This window comes from Artemia sp. Qi Xiang Cuo, chromosome 11, assembly GCF_049724085.1.
Source record: "Artemia sp. Qi Xiang Cuo chromosome 11, ASM4972408v1, whole genome shotgun sequence".
NCBI lineage: Eukaryota > Metazoa > Arthropoda > Branchiopoda > Anostraca > Artemiidae > Artemia > Artemia sp. Qi Xiang Cuo.
The window spans coordinates 73397593-73409779 of NC_142804.1; the positions used below are offsets into that span (position 1 = coordinate 73397593).

General features: G+C 36.7%; 1 protein-coding gene across 5 annotated transcripts in view; it reads left to right on the forward strand.

Moving 5' to 3' along the window:
* LOC148947329 (uncharacterized) overlaps positions 1–12187 on the forward strand; it is a 58617-nt gene that overhangs the window by 5259 nt on the left and 41171 nt on the right. For all 5 annotated transcript variants that reach the window (XM_089097017.1, XM_089097016.1, XM_089097019.1 and 2 more), the window contains exon 2: positions 1608–3114. In XM_089097017.1, the coding sequence (XP_088953143.1) occupies positions 1617–3114 (1498 nt within the window). In that variant the 5' untranslated portion in view covers positions 1608–1616. The remainder of the gene's footprint in view (positions 1–1607; positions 3115–12187) is intronic.

Consider the following 12187-nt stretch of genomic DNA (forward strand, 5'->3'; position numbering starts at 1 on the left):
ATATATATATATATATATATATATATATATATATATATATATATATATATATATATATATATATATATATATATATATATATATATATATATATATATATATATATATATATATATATATATATATATATATATATATATCATATATATATATATATATATATATATATATATATATATATATATATATATATATATATATATATATATATATATATATATATATATGTATATATAACTTATTTATACTACTATCAACATTAAAAAAGATGGCCGCAATGATTTAGTATATTTCTTGTCATCAGCGACTAGGTATTGCATCATTTCCGTTGTGTATATATACTTTATTTAACTGAAGTCATAGTTTATTTAGGCTAAAAAAAGTTCTTTTTTAACTAATACTTCTATGGGTGACCCTCAAATTCTAGTTACTATATTGTAGTTATTATATTAGAACCTAATTGTTAAGTCAGGTTTCTCTAACAAGAATGGATTTATCCTTATACTTTGCCTAATTTAAATGATACCATTGTCTTAATAGCAACTTTCAGTGGGCCACATTAAGGACTTAAAGCCCTATTTTTCCTTGATAGGCCTCGTAGATTCAAAGACCGCAGAATTTTGAAACATTTTCGAAAAAAATATTACACTTGTCGTGTGTAATTGGACTTCTGTCTATCTTTATCCCCCCTGCAAATTATCCTCCCTGCAAATTTTCTTATCTTAATATGTAATTTTTTTTAAATGATTCAAGGGTTTATTAGTTGGCATAATTTGAAAACTAAATGGTTGGATGGCCTCCATTGCCTGATTTCCTACCGCTGATTTCTTAGCACCAAGATTTAGGAAGGTTTGCCTTGTTTGAACCGGTATAATGCAATGTTTTTCAGTCTGCATAATTTACCGACAAAGTGGGACAGTTCTCCGTACAATGACACAAACCTGAATGACTTCTTTGAATTGCCTTTTAAATTTTATTTTGGAAGTAATAAAGGATACATTGAAAGAGTACGAAAAGGTCATTTGTCCGGCCTGTCATTTTTTCCATTTCTCAGCTTGTTTCTTTATCAAGTTATGACTGCCATCTTCAGTAAACCTGTAAGCGTATAAACTCATTCACATAATTATTATTGTATTTATTATAACTATTAATCTATTATTATAATCTTATTAACAATTTATTAAAAAAAAATTGCCCCTTCAACATCTAATTTTGTCGACAGATTTTTGTTTGCCCTCTTCCACAGTTCCAAACATAAATACTTTTTATGATAATATTTGCGGATTTGATTATATCATTTTTTATGCTATGTGTTTTGCTATACATACGCTACTAATTGCCTACAACTCAACGGGCTTAATTATACATGTTTAAATTTTTGGTATATCCCCCACTTTGGGCTTTTAGTAGAAAATGAATTTGTGCCCACCAAGTCCCAAATTTGTTTTCGAGTGCACACCAATGAATAGCATCCTTCTCTTAGAGCTAAGTGCGCCCACATACATTTTTATCATGTTTTCGAAGATTCACATATAAATATGGAAGACAAACTGTATTCACGATTTTTGTTTTCAAATTTAAAGAAAGATTTAATATTATTCTTCTAGAAATCTAAAATGTCAGAGATTGGTGCAACAAATGAACCTGATGCCATATATTGCCAAGTCACTGCTGAGGTAGGTACCAGCTCACCTAAGCGAAAAAGAGACAGCCCTCCACTACCTTTCATAAAGAAAGCTAGGTCATCTGTGTCACCACTTACAGTGGTCAAGGGAAATGGCTGTCCCATGTCAGATAATTTAGAAACGGCAGGATTTGCTGCACTATCTAAAAACGATAGTGAAATGACAACTAGGGAAAAATATAATGAATGTGAAGAAAATAGTGCGCAACACAATGGTCGAAATGAAAACAGTAAACTGCATAAAATTAGTAGTGAAATGACAAATGGCGAAAAAGGTACTGAAAGTAATGAAAACAGTGCGCTAAATAACTTTGTCATTGAAAATAGTGTACCGCATAATGGTGGAAATGACAAACTGCAGAAAAGCAATAGCGAAAGGATAAATTGTGAAAAATATAATGAAAGCAAAGGAATTAGTGCACTCCAGAGGGACCTAAATAAAGACAGTGCATTGCATTATAGTGAAAATGGCACACTGTTTAAAAACGAAGGCATAATCATAATTGGTGAGAAAAATACAGAAGAAAATGACATATTGCGCAATGATCAAAATGAGAGCAGTTCACAGCACAAATATAGAGATGGCATGCTGAATAAAAACCGCAGTGAAATGACGAATCGTGGAAAATATAACGAAAGTGAAAAACACAGTTTACTGCACAATGATAAAAATAAAAACAATGTAATGTACAATGGTGAAAATGGTACACTTGCAAACGATAGCAAGATGATAAATAGGACTAAAGACAATGGAAATGAAGAAAATGGTGTATCCCGTAATGATGGGAAAGAAATTGGTTTAATTCATGATGGTGGAAGCAGTACGATGCTTAAAATTAATAGTGAAGTGACAAATGGTGAAAATGGTGATGAGAGTGTAGAAGAGGAACAAGAACATAAAAATAAACAGATAGAAAGTCATAACAACGAATCCTGGGTGTTAGAGAAATCTGACACAGCAGTTAATTTGATAGATGAGAAGCATGGGACAAGTGCTGAACCAAATACATCTAGAATTGATGGCAGTGATCCAAGCTCAGTGAAACCCAATGGGAGTATGGTAACAATAAACGTCAAACATGAGACAACTGGAGCTGAAGAAAAGAATAATGATGCAAAAACAACATCTTCTCGGCGGAAAAGTCAATCCCCAAGTAAACTCACATTCATTCCGAAACCCAAAAAATCCCCAGAAGTACAAAAGAACAATAGCGAAATCATTAGGAAATCTAATAGAACACCAAAAATGAGTCAACTTATGAAAGAGCATGAGGAAGCCAAGAAATACTTTAAGATGTCTGAAACAGAGCCGGCTAGGTTGTCAGTTAGTGTGGGTAGTGAGTCAGAAACAGCAACACGATCTGCTAAGGTAAACGCGGGACGATCAAAGGGCAGTAAAAATAAGACTTCAAGACCCAATAAAGGAAAAGGTGAGCTTTGTCAATTTGTGATCCGTTACTCTTGAAGCTTTTATTTGTGGAAACAAAGTAGAAACATTTGTTGAAAGAAAGAAAAAAATTATATAAATATTGGAATCTAAAAAACGATGGGTTTTCCTTATGTGCTTGTTCAAATAAATATGTTACCAAACTTATGTCTAGTGGCATGGCATCCACTAGATTACAGAATCTAAAGCTTTGATATTGTATAAATTTTTTTTTTTAGACAATTCAAGTGTAAAATATCAAACTACAGACAAACATAGCCTAAACAACTTTGCTAATTATTATATAGAAATATGGATGATTGCCATTTGACACATTACATAATTTATTACCGAACAGGGTTTATTGGTTAATTTTATTTATAGGACAGAAAAAGAAATAGGTTACGTCATTCTGTTTTTACATGCAATGATTACTACAAATGTAATAATCAATTAAAAATCATTAGTACTATCATAGGCAGCGCAATAGCGCTGCCAACGTAAAGAACGATGTTGGCACAATGTATTATTTTTTTTTTGTTGGTTTTAGACCAGGGCACTTCGTATCGAAGGAGTTGTCATAGAAACTTCAAATAGGGCTCATTCAATTGGATATTGTAGTGGCTAGTGCCCTTTTTAATAGTCGAAAGTGATTGGAGGGCAACTAGCCTCCCTCTCACGCCCTTCTTTTCCTCAAACACATCCAATCAAAATTTTGAGATAGCCATTTTGTTCAGCGTAGTTGATTTCCACATAGAAAATATGTTTTTGAAGAGGTCACTCCCCCGAAACCCTCAGGGCAAGGGTTTTAAGTTATGCCCTGGGAGCATATAAGAACGATGTCGGCACAATGTATTATTTATTATTTTCTTCCTTCAGACCAGGGCACTTCGTATCGAAGAAGTTGTCGTAGAAACTTCGAAAAGGGCTCATTCAATTGGAAAGCGGAGTGGCTTGTGCCCTTTTTAATAGTCGAAAGTGATTGGAAGGCAACTAAAACCCCTTCCACGCCCACCAGTTCCCGAAACACATCCAATCAAAATTTTGAGATAGCCACTTTGTTAAGCGTAGTTGATTTCCAGATAAAAATTATTTTTTTGAGGAGGACACTCCCCCACAGCCCTCAGGGCAAGGGTGTAAGATATGCCCTGAGGGCATATAAGGTTTTTATAGAAAGCGTTGTCGTGGAAACTTCAAAAAAGGCTCATTCGATTGGAAATTCTAAGGGCTAGTGCCCTTTTTAATAGTCTCAAAAGTGATTTGAGGGCAACTAGCCCCCCTCTCACACCCACCTTTTCCCCAAACACATCCAATCAAAATTTTAAGACGGCCAGTTTGTTCACCGTAGTTGAAAGTTCTGGAAATTACGTCTTTGAGGATGACAACCCCCACAACCCTCAGGGCAAGGGTGTAAGATATTCCCTGGGGGCATATAAGGTTTTTATAGAACGCGTTGTCGTAGAGACTTCAAAAAGGGCTCATTCGATTGGAAATTGAAATTGCTAGTGCCCTTTTTAATAGTCTCAAAAGTGATTTGAGGGCAACTAGCCCCCCTCTCACGCCCTTCTTTTCCCCAAACACATCCAATCAAAATTTTTAGATAGCCATTTTATTCAATGTAGTTGAAAGTTTTGGAGATTAGGTCTTTAAGGATGACAACCCCACAGCCCTCAGGGCAAGGGTCGTAAGTTATGCCCTTTGGGCATATAAGGTTTATATAGATAATTGTTGTAGAAATTTAAAAAGGGGCTTATTTGATTGGAAATTGAAAGGGCTAGTATTCATTTAATAGTCGCAAGTGATTGAAGGGCAACTAACCCCTTCTCAAGCCCACCATTTCCCCAAACATATCCAATCAAAGTTTAGAGATAACCATTTTGTTCAACGTAGTTGAAAGTTCTGGAAATTATGTATTTAAGGATGACAAAACCCCCAGAGCCCCCAGGGCCAAGGTTTCAAGTTAATACCTTGGGGGCATCTAAGGCTTGTATACATAGCGTTGTCGTAGAATCTTCAAAATGGGCTCATTCAATTCGGAATTGAAATGATTAATGGCCTTTACAACAGTCGAAAACGATTTTAGCATAACTAACCCCTTTCTTATGCCCACCCGTACCCAGAACATATCCAAACAAAATTTTCAGATAGCCATTTTGTTCAACGTTGCAGAAAGTTCTGGTTTTTATTGAAAGCGTTGTCGTAGAAACTTAGAAAGGGCTGATTTGATTGGAAATTGGAAGGGCTATTGCCTGTTTTTATAGTTGAAAGTGACTGGAGTGCGACTAACGCCCCTCTGACGCTCACCATGTCCCCAAACACATTGAATAAAAATTTTAAGACAACCATTTTGTTTGACGTAGTTCAAAGTTCTGGAAATTAGGTTTTGGGGGATGACAACCACCCTCACAGCCCTTAGAGTAAGGGTTGTAATTTATGCCCTGGGGGCATATAAGGTGTTTATAGAAAGTTTTGTCGTAGAAACTCAAAAAGGGCTCATTCGATTGGAAATCGAAAGGCCTAGGACCCTTTTTAATACTCAAAAGTGATTGGAAGGCTTGACATTTCATAGGCAGCGCGATAGCGCTGCCTAAGTAAAGAGCGATGTGGGTACAATGTGTTGTTTTTTGTTTTGTGTTTTTTTTTTTTTTTGTTTTTTCTCCATACCCGGGCACTTCGTATCGTAGGAGTTGTCGTAGAAAGTTCGAAAAGGGCTCATTCGATTGGAAATTGGAGTGGCTAGTGCCCTTTTTAATATTCGAAAGTGATTGGAGGGCAACTAAGCCCCCCCCCACGCCCATCATTCCCCCAAACATATCCAATCAAAATTTTGAGGTAGCCATTTTGTTCAGCGTAGTTGATTTCCAGATAGAAAATATGTCTTTGAAGAGGACACTCCCCCACAACCCAAGGGGAAAGGGTTTTAAGTTATGCCGTGAGGACATATAAGGTTTTTATAGAAGGCGGTGTCTTAGAAATTTCAAAAAAGGCTCATTCGATTGGAAATTCAAAGGGCTAGTTCCCTTTTAAACAGTCGAAAGTGATTGGAGGGCAACTAGCCCCCCCCCACGCCCATCATTCCCCCAAATACATCCACTCAAAATTTTGAGATAGCCATTTTGTTCAGCGTAGTTGATTTCCAGATAGACAATATTTTTTGAGGAGGATACTCCCCTATAACTCACGGGGCAAGGGTTGCAAGTTATGCCCTTAGGGCAGGTAAGATTTTTATAGAAGACGTTGTCTCAAATAATTCAAAACATGCTAATTCGATTAGAAATTCAAAGGGCTAGTGCCCGTTTTAATAGTCGACAGTGATTGGAAGGAAACTAGCCCCCCCCCGCGCCCATCATTCCCCCAAACACATCCAATCAAAGTGTTGAGATAGCCATTTTGTTCAGCGTAGTTGATTTCCAGATAGAAAATATGTATTTGAGGAGGACACTTCCCTACAACCCTCGGGGCAAGGGTTTTAAGTTATGCCCTTGGGGTATTTAAGGTTTTTATAGAAGGCGTTGTCGTAGAAACTTCAAGAAAGGTTAATTCGATTTGAAATTCAAAGGGCTAGTATCCTTTTCTAATAGTTGAAAGTGATTGGAGGGCAACTAGCCCCCCCACGCCCATCATTCCCCCAAACACATCCAATCAAAATTTTAAGATAACCATTTTGTTCAGCGTACTTGATTTCCAGATAGAAAATATGTTTTCGAGGAGAACACTCCCCCACAACCCTCAGGGCAAGGGTTTTAAGTTATACCCTGGGGACATATAAGGTTTTTATAGAAGGCGTTGTCGTAGAAACTTCAAAACAGGCTCATACGATTGGAAATGCAAAGGGCTAGTACCCTTTTTCATAGTCGAAAGTGATTGGAGGGCAACAAGCCCCCCCCCCCCCCTACCCCACGCCCATCATTCCCCCAAACACATCCAATCAAAATTTTTAGAAAGCCATTTCGTTCAGCGTAGTTGATTTCCAAATAGAAAATATGCTTTTGAGGAGGACACTCCCCCAAAACCCTCAGGGCAAGGGTTTTTTTTATGCCCTGGGGGCATATGAGTTTTTTTTTAGAAGGCGTTGTCGTAGAAACTTCAAAACAGGCTCATTCGATTGGAAATTCCAAGCGCTAGTAACATTTTTAATAGTCGAAAGTGATTGGAGGGCAACTAGCCCCCCCCCCACACCCATCATTCCCCCAAACACATCCAATCAAAATTTTGAGATAGCCATTTTGTTCAGCGTAGTTGATTTCCTTATAGAAAATTTGTTATTGAGGTAAACATTCCCCCACAGCCCTCAGGGCAAGGGTTTTAAGTAATGCCCTGGGGGCATATAAGGGTTTTAAAGAAGGCGTTGTCGTAGAAACTTCAAAACAGGCTCATTCGATTGGAAATTCAAAGGGCTAGTACCCTTTTTAATAGTCGAAAGTGATTTGAGTGCAACTAGCCTCCCCCCCTCATGCCCTTCATTCCCCCAAACACATCCAATCAAAATTTGGAGACAGCCATTTTGTTTAGCGTAGTTGATTTCCACATAGAAAATATGTTTTTTAGGAGTACACTCCCCCACAGCCCTCAGGGCAAGGGTTTTAAGTAATGCCCTGGGGGCATATAGGGTTTTTAAAGAAGGTGTTGTCGTAGAAACTTCAATAAAGCTCATTCGATTGGAAATTCGAAGAGCTAGTGCCCTTTTTAATAGTCGAAAGTGATTGGAGGGCAACTAGCCCCCCCACACCCATCATTCCCCCAAACACATCCAATAAAAATTTTGAGATAGCCATTTTGTTCAGGGTAGTGATTTCCAGATAGAAAACATATTTTCAAGGAGGACACTCACCCACAACCCTCAGGGCAAGGATTATAAGTTTTGCCCTGGGGGCATATAAGGTTTTTATTAAAATATTTGTCGTTGAAACTTTAAAAACGGTTCATTCGATTTGAAATTCAAAGGTCTAGTACCCCTTTTAATAGTCAAAATTAATTTGAGGGCAACTAACCCCCCTCTCTCGCCCACCTTTTCCCAAAACACATCCAATCAAAATTCCTAGATAGCCATTTTATTCAACATAGTTAAAAATTTTGGAAATTACGTCTAAGGATGACAACCCCTCCCCCCCACAGCCCTCAGGGCAGAAGTTGTAACTTATGACCTGTGGGCATATACAGTTTTTATTTAAAGCGTTGTCGTAGAAACTTCAAAAGTGCTCATTCAATTGGAAATTGAAAGGGCTAGTGCCTTTTTTAATAGTTGAAAGTGATTGGATAGCGACTAACACCCCTCTCACGCTCACCACTTTCCCAAACACATCCAATCAAATATTGAGATATCCATTTTGTTCAACGTAGTTGAAAGTTATGGAAAGTAGGTCTTTTAGGATGATAACCCCCTCAGAGCCCTCGGTGCAAGGGTTGTAAATTATGCTATGGGGGCATGTAAAGTTTATATAGAAATTTTTTGTATATCATTTATAGAATATATTTTAGTCTTCCTCAAATCCAAGTTTTATATGTTTAAAAACTAAATGTTGACTTAAGATTAAATTAAAATGCACTGTGATAATGCTAATAGCCAATAAGGCATCTCAGCAGTATCCCAAGACGACTGAGGGTATTATGTTCAAACGTTCGGGGCTACTTCTGCTCTTAAAATTTACCCAAATCCAAATAGCGTAAGTGTATCCAAGCTTTCAAAGAAAGTAAACAGATTTTTTTGCAAATGGTATCAAGTTTTCCATTACAAGTCAAATAGAAGAGTTATAAAAATAAATTAAACAGTACTATTTGTGTCCAGATTTTTAAAAGGGTGTATGCTGTTAAAAATTACTGAAACTTTTTCTCTAGCATACAAATAGCAGGCCAAACTGTAAAGTCTTACGACTTACTGTTCAGATTTACCAGAGTGTTTCTTTATCATTAAGAACTAACTTAATATCTGATATCTCATACCGTGTAGCCACGAGAACGAAACCTCTGTTGTGATGTATCTGTAGAATAATTACTGACGTAGCAAAGCCGCTTTGGGCAGTGCTGGAGAGTAAACCCCAGGATAATGTTGAATTTTACTGATTTTAATGTTGAATGTTGGATTTTACTGATTTTGCTGTTTGTTGATAGCCCGACAAAAACCAATAGACGAGAAGAAAAAATATATATAAAACTAATTAAAAAACCCAAACTAGGGTAACTTTCAGCCAGTGGAAAAGAATAACGAAAAGGCAAAGTAGATATTTCGGCAAAAAAGAATCAAGGACTTCCGACAAGCCGTCCTCAGTAGTAGTATCGTATTAATTACCACGACGAATACATGGAATTACACAAGAACCCTACAAGAATATCCTCAAAAGTGTATACAATATGAACGATACATTGGAATTGCGCAAGAAAAAGCCATGCCTGAGACACTACACTCACGCGTGAACATTTTAAAAAGATAATCTGCCTTGGAAACAGTTTGATGTGTTCGGGGAAATTACGTTCCTTGGTGTTGATTGACATTTGCAAAAAAGGGGTAATTAGTGATAGGATAATTTTTTAACATGAAATCTCTGAATAAAATATTTTTGGAGCATGTACTTGACGATGGAGAAAAAGGGTTAAGGTGATTAGCAATTACGAGTGGGGATTCCCCACCTCTTCCTAAACATTGCAAAAAAGATATTAGTATGATTTGCTAATTTGATCCTATTAAGGTGGAGAAAAAAAGAAAAGGGTTTAGCATTTGCAAATACTTCAATGTGTTGTCAATTTAAAAACCAAAAATACTCAGAATCGAAAATAAACGGAATTTGCCTCAAGGGCAAGGCTCAGAGGTCCCCTCCTTCCCACCTTTCTGAGGGCAGGGGAAGAGAGTGGTCAATTTTGGAGGGAAAACCAAAAATACTCAGAATTGAGAATAAATGGGATCTGCCTCAAGGGCAAGGCTCAGAGGTCCCCTCTTTTTCTTAGTCTCTCATAGGTGTGTGTTGTCTGAAACCTACTATTTGGGTTGTGTAGTTTGCTATTTCGAGCTTTTATGTGATAGGTTTCATAGACTTTTTTAGGTGTGTGTTGGCTGAAACGTATAGTTTGGGATGCTATTTGGGCTTTTCAGAGCTAGGTTTCTTAGTCTCTCATAGGTGTGTGTTGTCTGAAACCTACAATTTGGGGTGGGTAGTTTGCTATTTCTAGCTTTTATGAGCTAGGCTTCATAGCCTTTTGTAGGTGCGTGTTGTCTGAAACCTAGAGTTTGGGATGCTATTTGGGCTTTTCAGAGCTAGGATTCTTAGTCTCTCATAGGTGTTTGTTATATGAAACCTATACTTTGGGTTGGGTATTCTGCTATTTCAGGCTTTTATGAGCTAGATTTCATAGACTTTTTTATGTGTGTGTTGTCTGAAACCTAGAGTTTTGGATGCTATTTGGGCTTTTCAGAGCTAGGTTTCTTAGTCTCTCATAGGTGTTTGTTATCTGAAACCTACAATTTGGGGTGGGTGGTTTGCTATTTCCGGCTTTTCAGAGCTAGGTTTCTTAGTCTCTCATAGGTGTGTGTTGTATAAAAGCTACAATTTGGGGTGGGTAGTTTGCTAGTTCAGGCTTTTATGCGCTAGGTTTCATAGCCTATAATATGTGTGTGTTGTCTGAAACCTACAATTTGGGGTGGGTAGTTTGCAATTTCTAGCTTTTATTAGCTATGTTTCATAGCCTTTTGTAGGTGTGTGTTGTCTGAAACCTATAGTTTGGGATGCTATTTGGGCTTTTCAGAGCTAGGTTTCTTAGTCTCTCATAGGTGTGTGTTGTCTGAAACCTACAGTTTGGGGTGGGTAGTTTGCTATTTCTAGCTTTTATAGCCTTTTGTAGGTGTGTGTTGTCTGAAACCTATAGTTTGGGATGCTATTTGGGCTTTTCAGAGCTAGGTTTCTTAGTCTCTCATAGGTGTGTTTTGTCTGAAACCTACAATTTGGGGTGGGTAGTTTGCTATTTCTAGCTTTTATTAGCTAGGTCTCATAGCCTTTTGTAGGTGTGTGTTGTCTGAAACCTATAGTTTGGGAGGCTATTTGGGCTTTTCAGTGCTAGGTTTCTTAGTCTCTCATAGGTGTGTGTTGTCTGAAACCTACAATTTGGGGTGGGTAGTTTGCTATTTCAGGCTTTTATGAGCTAGGTTTCATAGTCTTTTGTATGTGTTTATTGTCTGAAACCTATAGTTTGGGATGCTATTTGGGCTTTTCAGAGCTAGGTTTCTTAGTCTCTCATAGGTGTGTGCTGTCTGAAACCTACAATTTGGGGTGGGTAGTTTGCTACTTCTGGCTTTTCAGAGCTAGGTTTCTTAGTATCTCATAGGTGTGTGTTGTATAAAAGCTACAATTTGGTGTGGGTAGTTTGCTATTTCAAGCTTTTATGCGCTAGGTTTCATTGCCTTTTATATGTGTGTGTGTTGTCTGAAACCTACAATTTGGGGTGGGTAGTTTGCAATTTCTAGCTTTTATGATATTTCTAAAGTCAATTAAGATGAAACAATGTCGGAGTGTAGGTTTGACATCACCAGGCAAGTAGGAGGGAAATTTTTTGTTTGTGGGGGGCTTAAAACGGCAAAAATGGGTGAACTACATGAGTTTATAAGACGGTTCGTGAAAATCCCAAGGTTTTTTCAGATTTTTTGGACAATACCCATACTCCTATTGATGAGGACTGATGGTTCTAGTTCAATATTTTTTTCATGAAAACAAACTATTTTTTTTAAAAAATTTTTTTATGACTTAAAAAATATTCAAATTTTTGTTAGAGTTCTAGTTTAGTTTAGTTTTAGTTAAGAGTTAATAGTTTTAACTTAGTATTATAATATAGTTTTCGTTAGAGTTCTAGTTTATTTTAATTTAAGCTAAGACTTTGTTGTTTTACATTTGAGTTTCATTTAGAGTTCTATTTTAGTTTAGTTTTATTTAAGAATTTGGTGTTTTACCTTATAGTCTTATCTTAAAGTTTTTATTAGATTTGTAGCTTAGTTTAGTTTTAGTTAATAGTTTAGAATTATAGACTAGAGTGTTATACCAGATTGTTAGTTATAGTTCTAGCATATTTTAGTTAAATTTAATTGTTAATATTTTAAT